Below are 23,878 nucleotides of genomic sequence, written 5' to 3'. Positions count from 1 at the left end.
CTACGATGGTGGGCTTTGCAAATCATGGCTGCCATATTGCAAAATCCTTCAAAAAAATTCTCAACAAAAACGAACGTATGAGTATGACCTATCATCTTAATATTTTCTCGTAGTGCTCATCAATATGAACGCGTGAGTGTAAGCAGAAGGAAATTCAGAGCTAAAATGAAGATTCCATGGCACTACAATGTTTAAGGATGGTATAATAATTTTGTATTACCATGGCTGATTACCTTATGCTGTCAATTTACCTTTATTTTTCATTTCTATTTCAAATTATTTTATTTCTTTCCATTTTCATTTTGTTTCTTTTTATTTACGTGTGTATTAAAAGTGAAAAAAAAATTAATGATATTCATTTTTATTTGTAACTTGTAAGAGAAATCTTATATTCAATTATCACCAAAAATAAATTTGAACTATATTACTTCTAACCATTATTATCATCAAAACATGTTGGGAACTTTAACGAAAAGCACCCAGTACTGTTCACTTTAACGAAAAACCACATTTTTACACTAAAAAGTCAATCCGGTAGTATTCACTTTACTCTTTATTTTGTCCTTATCATTAAAACTCAAAATTTTCAAGTCATTTTCATTAGTTTTCCTACATGTTCCTTCTCATCTCACGTACCAAACACACTTTGATGATAAATATTATCGTTTATTCCATAAAAAAATGTGGAAAAGAATTAATGTAAAAGGTGGGAGAAACCCATTTTCTCTCCTCCTCCCGTATCCTCTCTCCTCCTTCTCTTTTGCGCTGCGCTGCAACAGGAGCCCCATTCAACAGCAAGCCGAAGACTGCCGAGTGCCGACGCAACAGCTCTGTCGTCCACTGGTCACCAAAGGCTCTCAAACTACACATCCAGAATGCTCTTGCCGACCCTTATCCTATCCCCCAAGTTAGTTTCTATAAATTCGTAGGCGATTTTCCTCAACTTCAAGTCTAAGAAACGGTGACCCAGGGGTTTCCGGCCAATATCGCCGGAATTGGACCTCGACCCAAGAGGTAGAAATGATACTCTTCTCGTGGGCTGTTCTCCAATGTAAGTTCTTTTTCCAAATTTTCAACTTTCAGTTTTGGGATTGATTCTTGATTTCGAATTTTATTCGATTTTCTGTATGAATGTCGGAGATGAGACTTATAGTAATTGTTGTATCTGTGAAGTTGTTGAAACCCCTAACGATTACGTTCCCGGTTGATAGTTGAAGCATGTCTATAACATGGTGTGGGATTGAACTCTGTAGAACCTTGTATTGTTGTGAATAGGCGATGAATGAACTCTGTTGCATAGGAATCATAAAATTCATGGAAAGAATGTGAAAATGTGGTAGGAAATTAGAAAATGGGGGCCAAAATCATGTTATGATGATGGCAATTGCATAGCCTGATTCCTTGTTTACTCTAGTTGTATTCAGCAGTTTGCTATGGTTTTGAATCGCCTGCTGTCCAGTAGATGTTTTACCTATTTGGTAGACAAGGCTCCTCAAGGGAGAGCTTGCCGGAGGTGTGAGTGGACATTTATTTGAGAAATGTTTTTCTTTATCAAATATTAAGCATGCCTAGATACATATGATTTCCATTACATTTAGGGGGCAAACAGATTTTATTCAGCTTGTCCATTCTACAAACATGTGATTCAGCTTACACGTGTATAATCAACCTCGAGCACAAATAAGCAAACACTAATGAATCAGGTAGCAGATTGTGGTTTTAGATCCAAACTGTTCAATTTTTTAAGTGCTATACATGTATGTATATATTAACTGTTCAATTTTTCAAGTGCTATACATGTATGTGTATATTATATAAAACATGGTAGAATACTTTTTTGAGTACTATATATATAATTTTCATCAGTTTTTACTAAACCTAGAAGAAGTTGGAGATGGAAACATGCTAACCTTTGTGCTTGATCAATCAACGGTGTTCGTCCTCCCTGTTGGTTTCGTCATCTTCATCCTTGCCGTCGATTTTGTCATCATCATCCTTGCCGTCAATTTCGTCATCTTCATCTTCATCCTCATTGTCGATTTCGTCATCTTCATCCTCAATGTCGATTTCGTTATCTTCATCCTTACTGTATTAGAAATAAAAGACGATGTTTTCTTGAGATATAATTGAGTTTTCAAAAAAAAAAAATATTTAAATACACTTTAGTGTGCACATACTCGCATACACACACACATATACATTAATATATGTATGCTATTATATATTCTTTTGTAAAAACTTCAGAAATTCCACGTATACATCAAGATTTAAAAGAGAGACGTTAAAAAAAAAAAACATTTTTAAATATGCACACATAAGTGATTGAAAATCAGAAACCTTAAATTAAAGCATACCTTGTGTCGTAAATATTCCTTAGAGTGGCATTGAGGTCCCCCATCCATTCAGCCACTCCCAACGCGGTGTATGCTTGCAATCGGGGATGTGTGGCAATAAGCTTTGGAGCTAATAGGCTTAAGTTTTGCACGTCATCAACCTTCAGTGACTCCAAAGACGGCAACTTCAAAGTATAAGCTTCACCACAAAAATACTTGAGTTTTGGCAGACTTGCAAGCTTGATGGACTTCACTTTAGGTAATGTAATTGTTTCATCAGTTTCTTCTTCTGCGGCAACGATTTCTTCCATCTGCTCACACTTCCTAACTTCTATGTCCTCTATACTCGCAAGAAGTTTGACTATGGACGATGAAAACAAGTATTTCAACTGGTTGCAATAATAGACCCGCAGCGATTTCAAGTTTCCGAAGCTGCTTCCTGTCAACATCGGTTGTGAACTACCCGTCTCCCAAACACGCGTTAAACTTGGCAATGTATATAACCGCAAGGAACTCAATTTATTGAATGCTTCAACGGAGTGACTACTTTCTTCATGCTTCAGTCCCTTGAGTTGGAAAATCACTTCCATCGAATTACAGTCACTTACAGTAAGATTTTCAAGATTATCATCATCATTTGAGTCCTCAAGATTAGTTGGTGTAACCTAGAAAATTAAACACGATCAACAAGATGATACAATACTAATTAAAAGTTGTACTTATAGAGGTTAATTGAACCTGATTTAAAAGCTTACCTCCAGGTTAATTGGACGTGGCAATATTTCAATGGGGCGGTGGGCGTTTGGTCACGAATAAGGTGCGCATCCACATCCAGCTTGTTGAATCCTTGGAGAAGTGCTGAAATCATGACTTGTTGAATCCTTCTTCAAGTTATTCTCCAACTTCTTTCTTTGTGGAATTACAGCACCCAATGTCTTCAAATTTTCACAGCTTTTCACGCGCATATTTTTTGTGGATGACCATAGAAATGTAAATCCCTCTGGACAAAGACTTGTGAGACGAGGCAGGGCATCTAGTTCAAATGTGTTCAGTTTCGGAAACAAAATCATGTATTTTGTCGCCTCTTCTTCATTTTCCTCTGTGATTCTGACTATAGTTTCCATGTTCGGACATGCTGTTATCTTTACCTCTTCAAGATTCAACAGTTCTTGGGCAATTAAATGCGAGAACACATATTTTAGACCACAACATCCACTTACTTCCAAATATCTCAAATTTTGGAAGCCCTGAAATCCAGATGGAATGTTTTTCCACAAGTGTGTAAATGAACAAATGAATATCTCCAACTTATGTAACTGGGGAAATATTGGAGTTGTCTGCCCATCCATAACTATAGGGATTTTCAGATCAAATAGTACGCCTTCAAAATTCATATCAACCAAATATACGTCTTCTAAACTTGGAAACCATGAAATGCACTTTGATGGAAATATTGCTTTTTCAAATATGCCTGCAGATTGATGCTCAACCCTTGCCGTTGTTTCCTGAAAAAGAAAAATCATTATCAGTTAACACAATTTCAAATTTCCACATATCGGCCGCCTCCTCATATCATAGAGATTGGAGAGTGGGACATACCTCTTCTTGGTTGGAGTATAGCTTGTTGGCTTGGAAGAAACCAACCAAACTCTGTAGACCCCAGAAACTCAAATTGGTTAATTTATGGAAAGATATCATATCGGCTTCCTCCTCATGTTCCCTCCCCTGCTTCGACACAATTTCTTCCATTTGATCACATCCACCAATATAACTCCGCTTATGTCTTACATGGCCGGTCCCAAGCCCGGATAAAGGAGGAGGGGGAGGGCGTCAGGTAGTCGACAGCCAGCACTCCATGATCACGTTGAATCCTTATGAAAATGAATCCAAAGGTATAACATGGCTCACTGACCTTTTCAATAGGATTTTGAAAACGAAGAAGATGCCAAATGAGTGGCGAACGAGCACTTTGGTGCCTATCTACAAGAATAAGGGCGACGTACAAAATTGCATGAACTATAGGGGTATTAAGCTAATGAGTCATACAATGAAGCTCTGGGAGAGAGTCATTGAGCATAGATTGAGGCAAGAGACACGGGTTTCGGATAACCAATTCGGGTTCATGCCAGGGCGCTCAACCATGGAGGCAATCTATCTCTTACGAAGATTGATGGAAAGATATAGAGATGGGAAAAAGGATTTACACATGGTCTTTATAGATTTGGAAAAAGCGTATGATAGGGTCCCAAAAGACATTCTTTGGAGGATTTTAGAGAAGAAAGGAGTACGAGTAGTATATATCCAAGCTATAAAGGATATGTATGAAGGAGCAAAGACTGCCGTAAGAACTCATGAAGGACAAACCGAAAACTTTCCCATAACTGTAGGATTACATCAAGGCTCATCCTTAAGTCCTTACCTTTTTGCGTTGGTAATGGATGAGTTAACAGGACATATTCAAGATGATATTCCTTGGTGTATGCTTTTCGCAGACGATATAGTGTTGATAGATGAAACTCAGGAAGGGGTAAATGCAAAGCTTAACCTTTGGAGAGAAGTGTTGGAATCTAAAGGTCTTCGCCTAAGCCGATCAAAGACAGAATATATGGAGTGCAAGTTCAGTGCAAATGGAGGCCAAAACGAGTTAGGGGTGAGGATCGGAGATCAAGAAATACCAAAGAGCGACCGTTTTCGTTACCTAGGATCTATCTTGCAAAAGAACGGAGAATTAGATGGAGATCTCAACCATAGAATACAAGCTGGATGGATGAAGTGGAAGAGTGCATCCGGCGTGTTGTGTGACCGCCGTATGCCACTGAAGCTCAAGGGAAAATTTTATAGGACGGCAATAAGGCCGGCGATGCTGTATGGCACAAAATGTTGGGCGGTGAAACATCAACACGTACACAAAATGGGTGTAGCGGAGATGAGGATGCTTCGTTGGATGTGTGGGCACACGAGAAAGGATAAGATTAGGAATGAGGATATCCGGGGTAAAGTAGGAGTAGCCGAAATTGAAGGAAAGATGAGAGAAAATCGGTTACGATGGTTTGGACATGTGCAAAGAAGGCCTACTGACGCTCCGATTAGAAGATGCGACTATGGGACAGAGGTTCAGGGCCGAAGGGGTAGAGGAAGACCTAGGAAAACTTTGGAAGAAACTCTAAGAAAAGACTTAGAGTACTTGGATCTAACGAAGGACATGACACATGATCGAGCACAATGGCGTTCTAAGATTCATATAGCCGATCCCACTCAGTGACTTGGATTTTCCAAGTCTCCAACCGAGAAGTTTTCCTCACTCGAGAAATTAAGGGAACACTACCCCAACCTACATGCTCCACTCAGAAAGCTTCAACATACAAGCTTCAACAAAAGAAAATTCAAAGAACTTAGCGAAGAAGGCTTTGGTGTATTTAACACAATACGTTGAAATGAAGGAAAGCTTATTTATTGATATCCCCGATAAGCTACAAATATGTACATATACATGAGTCAAAATAAACACACAAGAGGGAGCCTTCACAAAGGTTGCTTAGGAGAAGTCTCAGCAGTCGGTAGAGCCCCAGAAAAAGAAGGCACCGGAGGGGGATCATTTGGAGCCTCAGTACTGGACAGAACCCTAGAAGGAGGAGGCATCAGAGGTTGATCATTTGGAGCTTCATTACGCGGTACAGCCCCAGAAGACGAAGGCAATAAATGCTTTTGGAACAAACCCACAAATCTCTGATGATCAAGTAAAACCTGACCATCAGTTTCCTTCATCTGGTCAAGCTTCATCTTCATGTTTGTAGCATAGTCATGTGCGAGCCGGTGCAACTGTTTATTCTCATGCTTGAGCCCTCTAATCTCCTGTTTGAGACTCATCACTTCAGCCGCCAATGATTCAACTTGGCGGGTTCGAGCAAATAGGCGTTGGGCCATATTAGACACAGAACCTGCACACTGAACACTGAGAGCCAGCGAATCCTTAACAGCTAACTCATCAGACCGTTTGGAAAGTAGTCTGTTATCTTTGGGAGTGAGAAGGTTCCTGGCCACCACCGCAGCGGTCATATCATTCTTCATCACGGAATCCCCAACGGTAAGAGGACCAGTAGGGGAGACGAAGGATGGGCGCCATATGTTGTCTGGAGAAGGCGGGGATGCCTCTTCAACAAGGTTCAAGTCAAAACGACGGTCGGAGGGGCCAGACATTTTCAAAGGTGTTGAAGAGAGAAGAGGTCGGACAAATCAAGATCTTAGAAGTGCAAGAATGAAGCTTCTACTGGTGGAGATTCAAGTGTGCTTTGGAACTTAATGCCAGCCCCTATAAAAATCTGCACTCGACGGAGCTTCAGAAATCGAAGAGGCGCCTGCTCAGAAATCGAAGAGGCGTTTGCTTTCTAAAAAACTGGGCTGCTTAGAGATCACGAGGGTTGATCTCAGAAATCGAAGAGGCGTTTGCTTTCTCAAAAGTTGGGCTGCTCAAAGACCACGAAGGCCGATCTCAGAAATCGAAGAGGCGCTCGCTTTCTCAAAAGCTGGGCTCCCCAGAGACCACGAGGGCCGATCTCAGAAATCGAAGAGGCACCTACTTTTCCAGCCTTGTCAGCACCTGTCACACGCACACTCAGCTTTGCGGAAATTATGGGCATTCTGTCGAAGACTTCTGGGGAAGTAGAAAACACATGAATCTTACTGTTCAATCACCCACTTCCCACACGCAACAATAGCTCATGGGTACCACAGATAACTTTGCCAAAGTTCTCTGCCAAAGTTGAGCACGTGAAGCTTGCAGCTCCCACTACATTGCTCTGACCAAGAAGGGTAAAAGCATAGCAAAGAAATAGCACTAACAAAGTTTAGACCCATAAATTTTGAAGGTCTAGCTACCATATTATTACCCACAAGGGTAAAGGAACAATACCACTGCTGGATAATTGGAAAGTCCCTGTGTGTCAACCTCTATGCTTCGTGGCAAGGTAGACTAGCAAACATGCCCAACCTTTACTCACATTCGAGAAAACACTCCCAATAAGATTGCTTGCTCTAAAATCGAAGAGGCACCGTCCTCCGAATCTCGAGAGCCAGACTCCCAACATGACTACTTTCTTAAAAATCGAAAAGAGGGTAAAGGAACAGTACCATTGCTGGATAATTGGAAAGTCCCTGTGTGTCAACCTCTGTGCTTCGTGTCAAGGTAGACTAGCAAACATGCCCAACCTTTACTCACATTCGAGAAAACACTCCCAACAAGATTGCTTGCTCCAAAATCGAAGAGGTACCGCCCTCCGAATCTTGAGAGCCAGACTCCCAACATGATTACTTTCTCAAAAATCGAAGAGACACTGCTCCCCGAATCTCGAGAGCCAGACCCCCAGCATGATTGCTTTCTCAAAAATCGATGAGGCATCGTTCTCCGAATCAATCGAAGAGGCGCTCGCTTTCTCAAAAGCTGGGCTGCTCAGAGACCATGAGGGCCAATCTCAGAAATCGAAGAGGCACCTACTTTTCTAGCCTTGTCAGTACCTGTCACACGCACACTCAGCTTTGCAGAAATTATGGGCATTCTGTCGAAGACTTCTGGTGAAGTAGAAAGCACATGAATCTTACTGTTCAATCACCCACTTCCCACACGCAACAATAGCTCATGGGTACCATAGATAACTTTGCCAAAGTTCTCTGCCAAAGTTGAGCACGTGAAGCTTGCAGCTCCCACTACATCGCTCTGACCAAGAAAGGTAAAAGAATAGCAAAGAAACAGCACTAACAAAGTTTAGACACATAAATTTTGAAGGTCTAGCTACCATATTATTACACACAAGGGTAAAGGAACAGTACCACTGCTGGATAATTGGAAAGTCCCTGTGTGTCAACCTCTGTGCTTCGTGGCAAGGTAGACTAGCAAACATGCCCAACCTTTACTCACATTCGAGAAAACACTCCCAACAAGATTGCTTGCTCCAAAATCGAAGAGGCACCGTCCTCCGAATCTCGAGAGCCAGACTCCCAACATGATTACTTTCTCAAAATCGAAGAGAGGGTAAAGGAACAGTACCATTGCTGGATAATTGGAAAGTCCCTGTGTGTCAACCTTTGTGCTTCGTGGCAAGGTAGACTAGCAAACATGCCCAACCTTTACTCACATTCGAGACAACACTCCCAACAAGATTGCTTGCTCCAAAATCGAAGAGGCACCGCCCTCCGAATCTCGAGAGCCAGACTCCCAACATGATTACTTCCTTAAAAATCGAAGAGACACTGCTCTCCGAATCTTGAGAGCCATACCCCCAGCATGATTGCTTTCTCAAAAATCGAAGAGGCATCGTTCTCCGAATCTCGAGAGCCAGATACCACAGACCACTTTTTCAAAGTGTTCTGACAGAGTTAAAACATGTGAAACTGGCAGCTCCCACTACCGTGCTATGACCAAGCAGGGTAAAGGAATATCATTACTACTTGTTGTTAGGGAGACTCCTATATATGTCGACCTCCATCCCCAACGGACAGGCAGATCTGCAAAAATGCTCAACCCTTCATCATATCTGAGAAGGCACTCCCAACGAAGCCTTTCGAAATATTCAGCTTTCTTTCCCCCCGATAATACCTTTGCAAACAAGCTATACTAGAGCAAGAATATCTCATATCATCAGGGTTAAAAGCAAGAGTATCCCATATCATGCTTTTTCCCCGTCTTTTCCTTTGGCCTTGTTTTTACCTGCAAGACAAGGAGAAAGAGAGCAATCAGTCAGCACTTGGAATCAAGCTTCCAGCCATGAACTGACTGCCTGGAACCCCTTACCTGATTACTTACCTGGCATTGCTCTCGAGTACTCATCTTCAACATCTTATGTTTCCAGGGAAGATTCCGCATTTGCTTGAGGAACAGATAGGGCAAGTGCGAAGGATACAAGGAAGCATGTGGAGACAAGCGTAACAGCACACGTGCCGATACATCCATTACTCTGTCAAAAGCAAAAGTATCCCATATCAGCAGGGTGGAACGTACTCTAGATTTGATGGACTTGTTTTGACCCTCAAATTCTTCAGTCGGCCTTATACTCTGGAGGAAACCAGAAAACCCTCCAGCTCAGTTCAAGAATAAGCCTGTGGAAAGTTACTTCTTCAAAAGCAAAAGTATCTCATATCATCTATTCTCATTTTTCTTCTCTTTATCCTTCATGCTGCTGCAAGATGGGGAGAAGGTGAACAATCAGTCGGAGCTCTGATTGCTTACCTTGTCTGTCACCTCTTTCAGCAGACCCCCTAGCTCGGCGACTTGGGGGACTCCTACTACATGGTTTGTATCGCGCTTGACCAAGCCTGAAACTACAAGTAAGCTTCAAGTGAAATTGATACATTACCTTGTGCATCTCCACCAGTTAAAGATACCACCCCTGGATGGAGGAAGAGTACTTCCAGAGAAGATGCCACATCTACCTATGAGACAGATAAGGCAAGTCAAGACGACACCACACTCCGATACTTAGAAGTTTCGTGATTACGAGATCATTCTCCCACAATATTTCCTAATGTCATTTGTACTAAATCATTCACTTGTACTCACTAAAGGAGAGCTTGAACCTATGTACTTGTGTAAACCCTTCACAATTAATGAGAACTCTTCTATTCCGTGGACGTAGCCAATCTGGGTGAACCACGTACATCTTGTGTTTGCTTTCCTATCTCTATCTATTTATATACTTATCCACACTAATGACCGGAGCAATCTAGCGAAGATCACAAAAAGCGACCGTTTTCGCTACCTAGGATCTATCTTGCAAGAGAACGGAGAATTAGATGGAGATCTCAACCATAGAATACGAGCTGGATGGATGAAGTGTAAGAATGCATCCGGCGTGTTGTGTGACCGTCGTAGGCCACTGAAGCTCAAGGGAAAATTTTATAGGACGGCAATAAGGCCAGCGATGTTGTATGGCACATAATGTTGGGCGGTGAAGCATCAACACGTACACAAAATGGGTGTAGCGGAGATGAGGATGCTTCGTGGGATGTGTGGGCACACGAGAAAGGATAAGATTGGGAATGAGGATATCCGAGGTAAAGTAGGAGTAGCCGAAATTGTAGGAAAGATGAGAGAAAATCGGCTCCGGTGATTTGGACATGTGCAAAGAAGGCCGAATGACGCTCCGGTTCGAAGATGTGACTACGGGACAGAGGTTCAGGGCCGAAGGGGTAGAGGAAGATCTAGGAAAACTTTGGAAGAGACTCTTAGAAAAGACTTAGAGTACTTGGATCTAACGGAGGACATGATACAAAACCGAGCGCAATGGCGTTCTAGGATTCATATAGCCGACCCCACTTAGTGGGAAAAGGCTTTGTTGTTGTTGTTGTTGTTGAGGTATCATGAATTATATTTGGGTTTTTGAACAATATTTGCCTAAAAGTATACTCTGTTTTTTTAATGGTATTTCAAAAATATTGTTTACCATCTTGAATGTCTGGATAAAAAGAAAAACCTTGCCAAGTACTTCAGTTTTCCACTTTCATAATTGGCATTTGGTTTTTTAAATGTTTTATGCAAAGAGTGAGATGAGTCAAGTACTCTTGATACTCAGAGTTTGTTCTCTAAACTTTAGTTGTTTGAGGTTGTGTTTGTTTTAGGACAAATCATCTACTTAATAAATGTATCACAAATAAGAGCCATTGAAATCTCTGGTTGAAATTCTGATTTTTTTTAAAGATTTTATCTATGTTATCTGCTCACTCACAAATATGTATCAGAAATAAGAGTGCCAAAGTTATATCACGAATATGTATTCGATTTTGAGTACTTGTCCCTTTAACTGTAGCAAGACATTTTTTCAAATACATATACCTACGATTCTGGTCGTAGTCCCACCGATTTCTAATGGAGCACCCAAATGCCGCGGTATGATTGTTCGTTATGTTGCTTCTCAAGACTTCGAGCAACTTTTCTTTCCACAGGGTAATGATACGAAGGAGCTGTAGATGGATGCATTATTTGTGGCTTTTATCGTTATTGAATGTATGAGGTTCACGGCAATTGCAAAAACGAAATTGGCATAATTCTGCTGAAAGAAAAATGAACTAATCAGATTTTGTAATCTTTATTTTACATTCTGTGACGTAAAATTTCAATGTTAACGTTTTCGATTTAACCAATTTGGTCTCAGTTTTCATCATTGTTTACAATCATAAGTCATTTTTGTCAATTTCAGGTTTTAAAAATAATAATACTTTGCATTTTCTTTGTGGGATGAATTTATTCCATCAAAATGCGTACCTTCAAAAAAAAAAAATGATCGGAGTGGCATATGAATGACTATATGATTTCCATTTCCAATGAAAGTGATGATCTTTAAAGGAAAATTAAGAAATCGAACGGTTATAATTATGAAATTGCTACAATGAAGATATGCTATTTGCAAGTAGGGGAGAATGAGCTCATTTTCAAAGGAGAAATGCAAGTATTATTCTTTTAAAAGAATACTTCAAAAAGGTTTTATTTTATTTTTATTTTTTTAACAAGTGATATTATTTACACTAAAAAAAAGGGGATGAGCTCACCCTTACAATGTGCTAGCAATAATTTGGTTTAAATTCGTTTTTGACGAGAATTGAACTTAAGACCTCTTACTTACAAATGAAGAGAAATATCACTAAATTGTAGTATTAAGTAGCAATTTAAGATAAACATTGAGATCAGAATTTTTGGTGCAGATCGTCTAAATTAAAAAGTAGAAATCTCATTTTCAATTTGAAATCTCATACAGAACCATCCTACGTAAATTTACTAACTCTAACTCAAAGTCTTTTGGAAGTCTAGCTCGTGTTTTGTCTCTGTCTGTGAGTGTAACACAACTGGCAGCCTTAAAAGATTGCAAGTCTTTTATTGTGGTCCTACAAATATATCTCTGATCGGAGCAGTTTGCCCCCACCACCATCCTCATAATTCGCATTTGCTCGGAACTCCTTCCTCTCTCGTTCACTAAAGCCACTGTTCGAAACTGACACATAAATAAAGACAGTGATCGAGGGAGGAGGGAGACTTTGATATTTTGATTGAGGATATATTAAAAACATCTCCACCTACTCCATAACCCCATCATGTTTAATGTATGAGTGCCGCAACTTTAAAACTTCACCATTTCAAGCCATTTCTCTGTCTGGGTTTCACTAAAAAAAAAGGGATGAACTCACCCTTACAATGTGCTAGCAATAATTTGGTTTAAATTCGCTTTTGATTATAATTGAACTTAAGACCTCTTACTTACAAATGAAGAGAAATATCACTAAATTGTAGTACTAAGTGGCAATTTAAGATGAACATTAAGATTAAAATTAAAAAGTAGAAATCTCATTTTCAATTTGAAATCTCGAACCATCCTACATAAATTTACTAACTCTAACTCAAAGTCTTTTGGAAGTCTAACTCGTGTTTTGTCTCTGTGTATATGTGTCTGACTGTGAGTGTAACACAACTGGCAGCCTTAAAAGATTGCAAGTCTTTTATTGTAATCCTACAAATATCTCTGATCGGAGCAGTCTGCCCCCACCCACCATCCTCATAATTCGCATTTGCTTCGGAACTCCTCATTCTCTTGTTCGCTAATGCCATGTTTGTTTCCCTTCACTAGCCCTCTTTGGACTAGACTAGAGTAATAGTTAGTCCAGTCTCATGTTTGTTACTTCACAAGACTAGCTTTAGTGGGAGTAAGCCAGACTTGCCTCGACTAAGGACCGTGCTAGACGGTCTTAGAGAGAGACGTCGAGAACCATAGGACTAGCTAATCCCTTCGTCGCCCTCTGCTTGCGTCCCTTACTCTTCTCTTTGCTCGCGTTCTCTCCCTCTCTTTTCATTACCAACCCTAAATCATGAACAAAGACCTTGATTCGAACTTCAATCGGAGAACTCAAGAGCTTCATCGGTCGCACCCTGCTCATACCAAGCTCATCAGTCGTGCCCTCCGATTGGACTCTTTCCTCCTAGACTTCAATTTTCAACAGCAATGACTTCAGGCTCCATCCTCCTTGACCTCTTCCATTGCTACCTCTACTCCGCTTTGCCCCTCACATCTCCTTTTTCCCTGCTTCCCATAACCAGAAAACCCAGAAAAATTGAACCCAGAAAAGGGAAAGAGGAAAGAGACAGTGGCACAGATAAAATGGCAGAGAAAAAGGAGAGGGGATGGATGCAGTGGGCGGACAAAAAAAATGAGAGAGGGAGATGAAATGGCAGAGAAATAAGAGAGGGAAAGGATGCAGTGGGTGGACAAAAAAATGAGAGGAATATGAAATGGCAGGGAAAGATGAGAGGATGTAGTGGGCGGACACAAAATTAAGAGATTCTAGAAGGGAAAATGATAATTTAATAATAAAATATTAGTATATATAGATTAAATTAATGATAAAATATTGTAAATATAAATTTAATAATATAATACATGAGTCATGCTTTTTAGTCCGACACTGCACCAAATACTTCACTAAATCAGTCCAGCTTAGCCCTTGAAGTTAGTCCAATCCGAGACAGTCCAGTACAACAAATGCACCCTTAGTCATTGTTCGAAACTGACACATAAATAAAGATAGTGATCGAGGGAGGATGGAGACTTTGATATTTTGATTGAGGATATATTAAAAACATCTCCACCTACTCCATAACCCCACCATGTTTGATGTCCGAGTGCCGCAACTTTAACACTTCACCATTTCACGCCATTTCTCTGTCCGGGTTTCACGAATGTCAGCTCCCGAGAAAACCGACCACCATCGTTCGATCACAGGAGACAGCGGTGCGTCGGTCTCGGATGACTCCGATGATAACCAGTCTTGGCACTCAATGTCTGACTCCAGCAATGTCTGGAGAAAGTCCTGTGGGTCGGATTGTTCAGTGAATGAGGTGGATTTGGAGAGTGGGCTTTTGGAGGTGAAGAAGGTGGTGCATTTGAGTAAAGTTGAAAACAACTGCAGGATTTGCAACTTGGGTTTGGAGGGAGGTGGTAGGACCGACTCTGCCTCTGGGGTCCCAATTGACTTGGGGTGTTTTTGCAAGGGGGATTTGGGTGTTGCGCATAAGCAATGCGCTGAGACTTGGTTCAAGATCAAGGGAGATACATGAGTACAAAAAAATTCTGAATTTAATATTCATTATTTTCTTTGATTTTTGGTGTTTCTGCTTGAAATTATGAACACCCATTTGCTAGATTGTGAATGTTTCTTCTGCTTGGGTGTTTAATGATGGTCTGAAAACTCTAGGATTTTATTTTATTCTGTTTCTGCATTGAAGTGCAAGCACATGACTATAATTGTTTTCTGGAGTCGCTCTCTCACTTTTGATGTGGTTTACTTCAAACTATGATCTTACTATGGGCATGTTACAACAGATACCATCTTGGTGGTGTTTAGGTTCCTGTTTCCGAGAGTTCAGCTTATTCGAATGATTACTTGCTAATTAGCTTCTTTCTTTTCATGTAATTGTCACGATTGTTCTTATCATTTTGCTTCTTACTGGAATGCCGAATTAGGCAGATCACGTATATGTTGAGACTTATCCGTCACATGTGCGGGGCATGTTGAGAGTTGTCCCACATCAGTGAGGGACAATGTTTGTTATGTACTTGTATGATCTTGGGTTACTCCCCATATTGCTAATTGGTTTTATGGTGGAATCTCAATTTCATCATGGTATCACAGCAAGGTTGTCCATGTGTGAAGCCCAACGGCCACACTCGCTCCACGTCACCCAGTTGTTGTCCACGTGTAGGCTTGAAAATCCGTCACACGTGCGATGGTGTGTTGAGAGTTATCAGCCACACATGCGGGGGTGTGTTGAGAGTTGTCCCACATCGGTGAGGGATAATGTTTGCTATGTGCTTATATGATCTTAGGCTACTCCTCATATTGCCAATTGATTTTATAGTGGACCTCAATTTCATCAGTATATAGTAGAATGCGTAAACTCATATGAAATACGAGAAATCTAGTAAAAGAACAATCTAGTAGTCATTACTTTTACAATCCATCTGAACTCAAAGGTATCGGGCTACCCCTCATATTGCCAATTGGTTTCATGATGGAACCTCAATTTCATCAGTATATAGTAGAATGCGTATACTCATATGAAATACGAGAAATCTAGTTAAAGAACAATCTTGTAGTCACTAATCACTTATATACGAAAATGTCTTTAGAAGAGAAAGTGTTGACTTCGGTTAACCTTTGAGCTAGTGACACATATGCCGTATTATCACAACATTTTTTTGTAGTATTTGTTAATACTTAAGAGTAAGCGCAAGCAAAACAAAATTCAAAGTTAAAATAGAGCTTATACATAACTATAGAGTATAAGGGCAATATCATATCAAAAATGTATAAGGGTGTTTATACCATATTTAGGGCCTCGTATTTAGATATCGTACAAATACTCGGGGGACTTAAATATAATTATGTGATAAAGGAAGGGGCAAATATGTAATAAGTGAGGAGCCCTTATTCTATAAAAGGACTCCTCACCCTAACAATTAGGGGAGGCCTCACTCTCACTCTCAGAGGCCATTTCTGGAGCCTTCTCACCCCTTTCAACGCTCTCACTTCTAGAGCTCTCTCTCCCCCTCACTTCTCAGAGAAATATAATACAATCAGTGTGGACGTAGCCCAAACATTGGGGTGAACCACGATAACTCTTGTGTTATTTACATTTTATGTAGATTCACGGTCGGATTTACGTTGTTCCAAAACCTCCGGTTTTGTGCATCAACATTTGGCGCCGTCTGTGGGAATCGATACGAAAAGTTGTGTCGGTTCTCTTTCATTTTTTTCACCTCCACTGTGAATCTGCAAAAATCACAAAAAACCAAGAACACCACTCTCTCTCTCTCTCTAAAACCATAGAGATGTTCAAGCAGTCATGCTGAAGATGCTGTTTCTATCTCTCATTTTTCTTACAAACTAATATAAAAAAATCCATGGATTTTAGAGCTCAAGATAGCGAAATGAGGACTCTCTCTCTCTCTCCTCAAATCCCTGTCTTTTTCAACCTCTCTAAAAAATCCACGGATAATCTGAGGTACCCGCCGCCGCCGGCTTCGATGGTCCCCAGTCATCACATGAGCGGGAATCTACACACGGAGAGAGCTACTCGGAGCAGGTGGTCAGAAACCCCACTCGTCATCATTTGACGACGATGATGGTGTTACTCCTAATAGAAGCACAGCTCAAGGGAAGCATCTAGTCGTCCACGGCTACCACCATCATTTTCCGGCCCGCGCCAGTCATCGTCAGATGATCGGCAGCTTGTCGAAATCATCCCCGTCGTCATCTACTCGGTTGAAAGGCTTGGCGGAGATCAAAGAGCCACTCCAAAGATGGTTTTACAGACCATGAATGTGAAGGGCCTTAACATATCACACGTTAAAAACCATCTTCAGATGTACACAAGTATGAAGCATGAGCAAGGCATACAAGCTGCTTTGGCAGCAAAGAAGAATGAATCTGAGATGAGACAATGGAAGCGGGAAGGAGAATATCGGCAAGTCCTTGACCGTGCTCCGTCCAGCGAGTGGTGGCGAAGAAGAGGGATGGCTCCAATAGGTTCGTAAACAGCGTGAAGAAGCACCAACCCAGAATTGATGTCTAAGTCGCACGCTGCCACGTCGGATCAGTCTTCCCATCAGGGATCCAATACTTACGTGGCTCCCTCCCCGACGCTCTCACAATCTCTCTCATTCAAAGATTCGGTGGAGACTGTGCGGAACGTGTTTGGGAGGTGGAGGAAGTCGGTGGGGGAACCTACGAAGAAGGCGGAGGACCTCGCCGGAAACACGTGGCAGCTCTTAAAAACAAGCCCCAGTTTTGCTGATGCTGCCATGGGAAGAATTGCACTAGGAACAAAGGTTCTAGCAGAAGGTGGTTACGAGAAGATTTTTCGATCAACCTTTAAGACAACTCCCGAGGAGCAACTTCAAAATTCATTTGCATGTTACTTGTCCACATCAGTCCAGTCATGGGAGTTTTATATGTTTCTACTGCAAAGCTTGCGTATTGCAGTGATAATCCCATTTCGTACAAAGCTGAGAGCCAAGTCTTCTTCTTGGTCTTCCGTATCTCTGCACAATCTTCAACTGCATCATCATCACAGCCCTGAGAATAATGCAGTAATGGGTTATCTTCAACAACCCACTTGGACAAAAGGAATAACTTTTCGCATGTGCTAAATCCGACCCATGCCATCCTGTCCGTCCATCAGCTTGTCAAAAGAAACAGAAACAAAAGCAGTAAAGGTAAAGCAGGTTTCTTTAAACACACAGCTGCAAAGTGGTCCCGCGACCACGATGATAAAGGAATTCAGATGTCTAATGATGTCAAGCTGTTACCATCCCATTACAAGGTCCCAGCATCTCCTTATGTCAGTACCTTGGGACGTTGGATTGACAAGACACCGAGCACCATTATTCCTAAAAAGAGCGGTCATCCAAGAAAGCGAAAGCAAAAGAGAAAGCAAAATCAAGGAATAAAACACCCTGCTAGTGATTTCCTTTTCTTGTATGATGTAATTTATTTTTCTTATCTTTCGAAGACATCTGTATAAACCCCATCAGAGGGTATAAAAAAAAAAAAAAAAAACGACAAAGCCCAAAATAAATGGGCTGGAATGTTGTGTAAAGGGCGAAGGCCCATAAGCCCAAAATAGCTCCAACCAGGCGATCAAAAGTACGTCCAGTACTCCACAATTATTCGACAACCTGCCGCTATTACCACCAACCAGGTGATCAAAAGTACGCCCAGTACTCCAAAATTATTCGGCAACCTGCCGCTTTTACCACCAACCAGGTGATGAAATGTACAACCCGTACTCTAATATCATTTGGCAACTAGCCATTCATGCCACCAACCAGGTGATGAAATGTACAACCCCTACTCTTCTTCATGCCACCAACTAGGTGATCAAAAGTACGCCCAGTATTCCAAATTATACATGAGCATTACTCATGTCATTCATACATAAACATTCATGAGCATCACTCATGACAATCATACATAAACATTCATGACCATCATTCATGTCAACATTCATGAGCATCACTCATGTTAACATTCATGAGCATCACTCATGACAACATTCATGAGCATCACTCATGTCAATCAACATAAACATTCATGAGCATCACTCATGTCAATCAACTTCAAAAGCTTCATTTACAGAGCTCTAGCTTCAAAAGCTTCATTTATAAAAGCTCCAGCTTCGAAAGCTTCATTTACAGAGCTCTAGCTTCAAAGCTTCACTTGCAAAGCTTCACCTACAAAGCTTCAGTGCAGGGTATACAAATACCGCCTCCGAACAACCACCACTTCGGCCCATACATGGATTCAATTTGAAGTCTCCAGCCAACAGACTCTATTGACCGAAGACTTGGGGGACTACATTATGTACCATATATTGGGCCTCATGAAAAATATTTGGGGGACTTAGCCCATTATTTATGTATTAAGGAGCGAGCCCTTATTCTATAAAAGGGACTCCCTCACTTTCATTAGAGAGCACCCATTATTCATGTACTGAGGAACGAGCCCTTATTTTATAAAAGGGACTCCCTCACCTTCATTAGAGAGCAACGCCGCCAGCTGAGCAACCGCCTTGCCGCAAACATCACTCCTAGCCCATCACTTATGTATTGAGGAGCGAGCCCTTATTCTATAAAAGGGACTCCCTCACCTTCATTAGAGAGCAACGCCGCTAGCTGAGCAACCGCCTCGCCGCGAGCATTACTCCTAACCCATCACTTATGTATTGAGGAACGAGCTCTTATTCTATAAAAAGGATCCACTCACCACCATTAGAGAGCATCGCCGCCTACTGAGCAACTGCCTCGCCGCGAGCATCAACTCTAGCCCATCATTTATGTATTGAGGAGCGAGCCCTTATTCTATAAAAGGGACCCCCTCACCTTCAAGCGCCACAAGCCGAGCTAACTAAGGCAACATAAGCCACAAGCCGAGCAGCCTCGCTACATGTGCTACTTATAGTTGAGCATCATTTCACTTTGAGCACCGCCTCATATCAAGTACCAGTTCAAGACGACATCTAGTTACTTCGGCCCACACATGGACTGAATTTCAAGTCTCCAGCCAAAAGACTCTCTTGACTGAAGACTTAGGGGACTACTGTTTATACCATATTTAGGGCCTCGTATTTAGATATCGTAGAAATACTCGGGGGACTTAAATATAATTATGTGATAAAGGAAGGGGCAAATATGTAATAAGTGAGGAGCCCTTATTCTATAAAAGGACTCCTCACCCTAACAATTAAGGGAGGCCTCACTCTCACTCTTAGAGGCCATTTCTGGAGCCTTCTCACCCCTTTCAACGCTCTCACTTCTAGAGCTCTCTCTCCCCCTCACTTCTCAGAGAAATATAATACAATCAGTGTGGACGTAGCCCAAACATTGGGGTGAACCACGATAACTCTTGTGTTATTTACATTTTATGTAGATTCACGGTCGGATTTACGTTGTTCCAAAACCTCCGGTTTTGTGCATCAACAAAGGGCAATATGATAATGTTACCTATTATTATGGGTGATTAACTATGCTTTCAGTTTACCTTTATTTTTTATTTTTCATTTTATTTTTAGGTTAAATTACATTTTATCACATCTGCTCATATAATTACTCATATAATTACTCATATCAAAAATGCAATTAGAACCTCATACAACATTTATAAATATTTCAAACTCATATAATTACTAATAATTTATTTCAATTTCATATATCCGTCAATCAAACCGTTAATTTGACCTTTAAATGTTGACATAGTAAATATAGAGTCCACATCTTTGTATGACGTGGCAAATAAAAATAATTAAATATTAAAAAAATTAAGAAAAAAAATGAAAAACGAAAAATGTCGTTTCTTCTCTCGCTTGTTCTTCCCACCCACCTGGCCATGGTGGAGCTCTGTTGCGGGTGTTCTTTACATTGTCGAAGCTGACCAAGGTCCGGGAAGGCAAGAAGCGACGCGGCGATACCGATTTCAAAGAGGGTGGGCAAAGGAATTGGGTGCAGCTCCTATCCAACGGTGGGATTGTGTCGACCTTAGTTGTGGTTCTTTGGGAAGAATCGGGATTGAAGAAGAAATGCTTGGATTCGGACGACTCGGTTCTCATTACAGCGCTCGCCAGCCCACACCCCTTCCCAAAACCATAACCAAGCTTTACAATTCGAGTTGGGGGTCCCTGAATTCGAACAATATCAGCCCACATCTTCTTCTCCAGCAAGCTCCACGATGCCAGATTTTAAAATACCTCACACCGCAAACAAAACCCAGATCTCAAAATCAATGAAACGACGTCGGAGGAAGAGAAAGTGGAGGGTCATTGTTGGAAATAGCCATGGCCTCCTTCTTGGAAGACTCTGTGTACGACGTTGTCGTCCATCTAGGTCTTGACGAAGAAGATGAAGTGGTGGAGTTGAAGGTTTGATGTAATTGCAACAGCGACGTCTGCTAACATCGGTCACCAACGGCCGTCAAATTACACATCCAGAATTCTCTCTTCCCGTCCTCTTTCCAACCCCCAAGTCAGTTTCTACAAATTCGAAGCGGCATTTCCTCAATTTCAGATCAAAAGAAACGGTGACCACGGGTTTTCCGGCAAACTTCCGGCCAAATATCGCAGGAATTGGACCTCGAACCAAGAGGTAAAAATGAGATTTGGGATCGATTCTTAATTTCGAACTTTTATTCGATTTTTCTGTCTGAATGCCGGAGATGAGATTTGTGGTCATTCTGTGAAGTTGTTGAAACCCCTAACAATGACGTTGATGTGAAAATGTGGTAGGAAATTGCATAGCCTGATTCCTTGTTTATTCTAGTTGTATTCAACTAGAATCGGGGTTTGTCATTTCTTGTTTGATTTGATTAATTTATTTTTACATAAGCATTTGTCATTTCTTGGCTCGAATCGGGTTCATTTCGGTAGTTTGCTTTGGTTTTGGGTTCCCTGCAAGGACTTGGGGTTTTTGTGGCTCTCTAGCTTGTCACTAGAGTCATAAGATTTGGTTTAATTGGTAGAGCAATATTGTATGCATTATTTCCAGGACCAGAGACTACTTCTTTCTCATCTCCCCAATCTTTTGCATTTCTTAATGTTATTTTCCTTTCCATAACCTGTGTTTTGTTTGGGGTAAACGTGCTATAGAAATAGAACACATATCTTCAGTGAGCGTTCTGTTTCTCCAAAAACTCTTGGATGTCTTCTGGGTCTCAACCGTTTGGTGTCATACTTTCGCAACGTGGTCAAATTATCTCTTGAAGTTGCTTGAAATTACCTTTTTGGTAGACAAGGCTCCTCAAGGGAGAGCTAGCCGGAGGTGTCAGTGGACATTTATTCAGAAATGTTTTTCTTTATCAAATATTAAGCATGCCTAGATACATATGATTTCCGTTACGTTTAGGGGAAGAATAGATTTTATGAATTAATACCAGACCTTATAGTGTATGATAATTTTATTTAGCTTACACGTTTATGATTTATACTACAGTATAGTCATCTTGTCCCTACTATGAGCATGCCCATTCAGCTTACACTAGCTACGGCTAGTGTATGATTATATTTTTCAGTTTACACTAGCTACAGCTAATGTATGGTTTTATCTTCAGTTTACACTAGCGTGTATGGTTAAATTTTCAGCTTACACTAGTTATCACTGGTGTATGAAATTGTATGCTATACCACCAGTAAGTATATTGGAGTATACGTGCATGTAGTAGAGGGTTGATAACCCATTAGGTGTCGGGGATGTGGTTTTGAAATAATTATAACTTTTTCAGCAGGTTTTAAATTTGGGGGCCAAAACCTAATTCCAAAGGAAACTATGCCGATTTTTCCGTAGATCATTTGAAGTTATTTTATTAAATTATATTTGCATGCACGTTATGGCTACGTCACTTTCCGGATGCAGGTCATCACGCCTCCATTTTGGTGTCCACCTTGACGTCCCCATAGGCAGTCGAGAGATGAATTCAAACAGTAATAATCGCAATCGAAATTAATTATACATATAGTAAGCAACGGAAACTGTATCTTTGGAATGAAATTCTGGTACAACAAATGACCTTTTATTGGTTTGTACATATGAAAGTAAGCGAATAGCCGAAGCCACAACCTTCTTTTTTTCTTTCGGGAAACTCCTGCATGCATTGGAAAATATTAGAAATCACTGAAATGTGTGTTTCTGAAAATAGCTGTTTAAGGACTAAAGGTTATTTCCAATACTATTGTGGAATCTGATAATTTTATGTGACTTCCATTGAATTACAGTTAATTAGAGTAAGATTTTCGAGATTATCATCATCATTTGAGTCCTCAAGATTAGGTTGTGTAACCTAGAAATTTAAACACGATCAACAAGATGATACAATACTAATTAAAAGATGTACTTATAGAGGTTAATTCAACCTGATTTAAAAGCTTACCTCCAGATTAATTAATTGGACGTAGAAACAGGGGCGAGGAAAGATGGCCTTTGCAATCACTTATAGTGATTGTATAGCATTCTTTTCTATATTTTTGATATTTGTATGCTCTTGGTTACACTTCATTATGTTTGTTCAAAATCCTCGTGGTATGTTTCTTCATTGTGTTGTGTTATGGTTGCAATTACTTGTCTTGCCCGACTGACATGTTATTTCTGCCTATGTATTTTTCTTTCTTACCTCAATCTGGTCTTGTTTTCGCATGAAGTTTATTTTCGTCCACGGGTCACCAACGGCCGTCAAATTACATATCCAGACTCCTCTTTCCGTTCTCTTTCCAACTCCCAAGTTAGTTTCTACAGATTAATTGGACGTAGAAACAGGGGCGAGGAAAGAACTTGCGGGCAGCAGCGGGGTAGTGGGGTTACCTTATGCTGTCAATTTACCTTTATTTTTCATTTCTCTTTCAAATTATTTTATTTCTTTTCATTTTCATTTTGTTTCTTTTTATTTAGGTATGTATTAAAAGTGGAAAAAAAATTAATGGCATTCATCTTTATTTGTAACTTGTAAGTAAGGGATTTTATATTCGATTATCATCAAAGATGAATTTGAACTATATTACTTCTAACCATTATTATCATCAAAACATGTTCCGTCTCATCTCACGTACCAAACGCACTTTTGATGATAGATAATGTCGTTTATTCCATAAAAAATGTGGAAAAGAATTAATGTACAAAGTGGGTGAAACCCATTTTCTCTCCTCCCGTATCCTCTTTCCTTCTTCTCTTTTGCGCTGCAACAGGAGCCCCATTTAACAGCAAGCCGACGACTGCCGAGTGCCGACGCAACAGCTCTGTCGTCCACTGGTCACCAAAGGCTCTCAAACTACACATCCAGAATGCTCTTGCCGTCCCTTATCCAATCCCCAAGTTAGTTTCTATAAATTCGTAGGCGATTTTCCTCAACTTCAAATCTAAGACACGGTGACCCAGGGTTTTCGGGCCAATATCGCCGGAATTGGGCCAATATTGCCGTCCCTTATCCAATCCCCAAGTTAGTTTCTATAATAGCGGACTTTATAGTGTGTGATCATA

General features: G+C 40.7%; 1 protein-coding gene across 1 annotated transcript; it reads right to left on the bottom strand.

Moving 5' to 3' along the window:
* Window positions 1-708: 708 nt before the first annotated feature.
* On the bottom strand, window positions 709-22,785 carry LOC103412970 (uncharacterized). The gene is made up of 3 exons (XM_070807689.1): window positions 22,779-22,785; window positions 2,355-2,998; window positions 709-2,086 (listed from the first exon to the last, which is right to left on the bottom strand). The coding sequence occupies exons 2-3, from the start codon at window positions 2,921-2,923 to the stop codon at window positions 1,927-1,929; spliced, it is 729 nt and encodes a 242-aa protein (XP_070663790.1). The 5' UTR covers window positions 2,924-2,998; window positions 22,779-22,785; the 3' UTR covers window positions 709-1,926.
* Between the last annotated feature and the right edge of the window lie 1,093 nt (window positions 22,786-23,878).

The sequence above is a fragment of the Malus domestica genome, chromosome 11 (assembly GCF_042453785.1).
Source record: "Malus domestica chromosome 11, GDT2T_hap1".
NCBI classification, from domain to species: Eukaryota; Viridiplantae; Streptophyta; class Magnoliopsida; order Rosales; family Rosaceae; genus Malus; species Malus domestica.
This window is presented reverse-complemented; position numbering and strand designations above follow the sequence as displayed.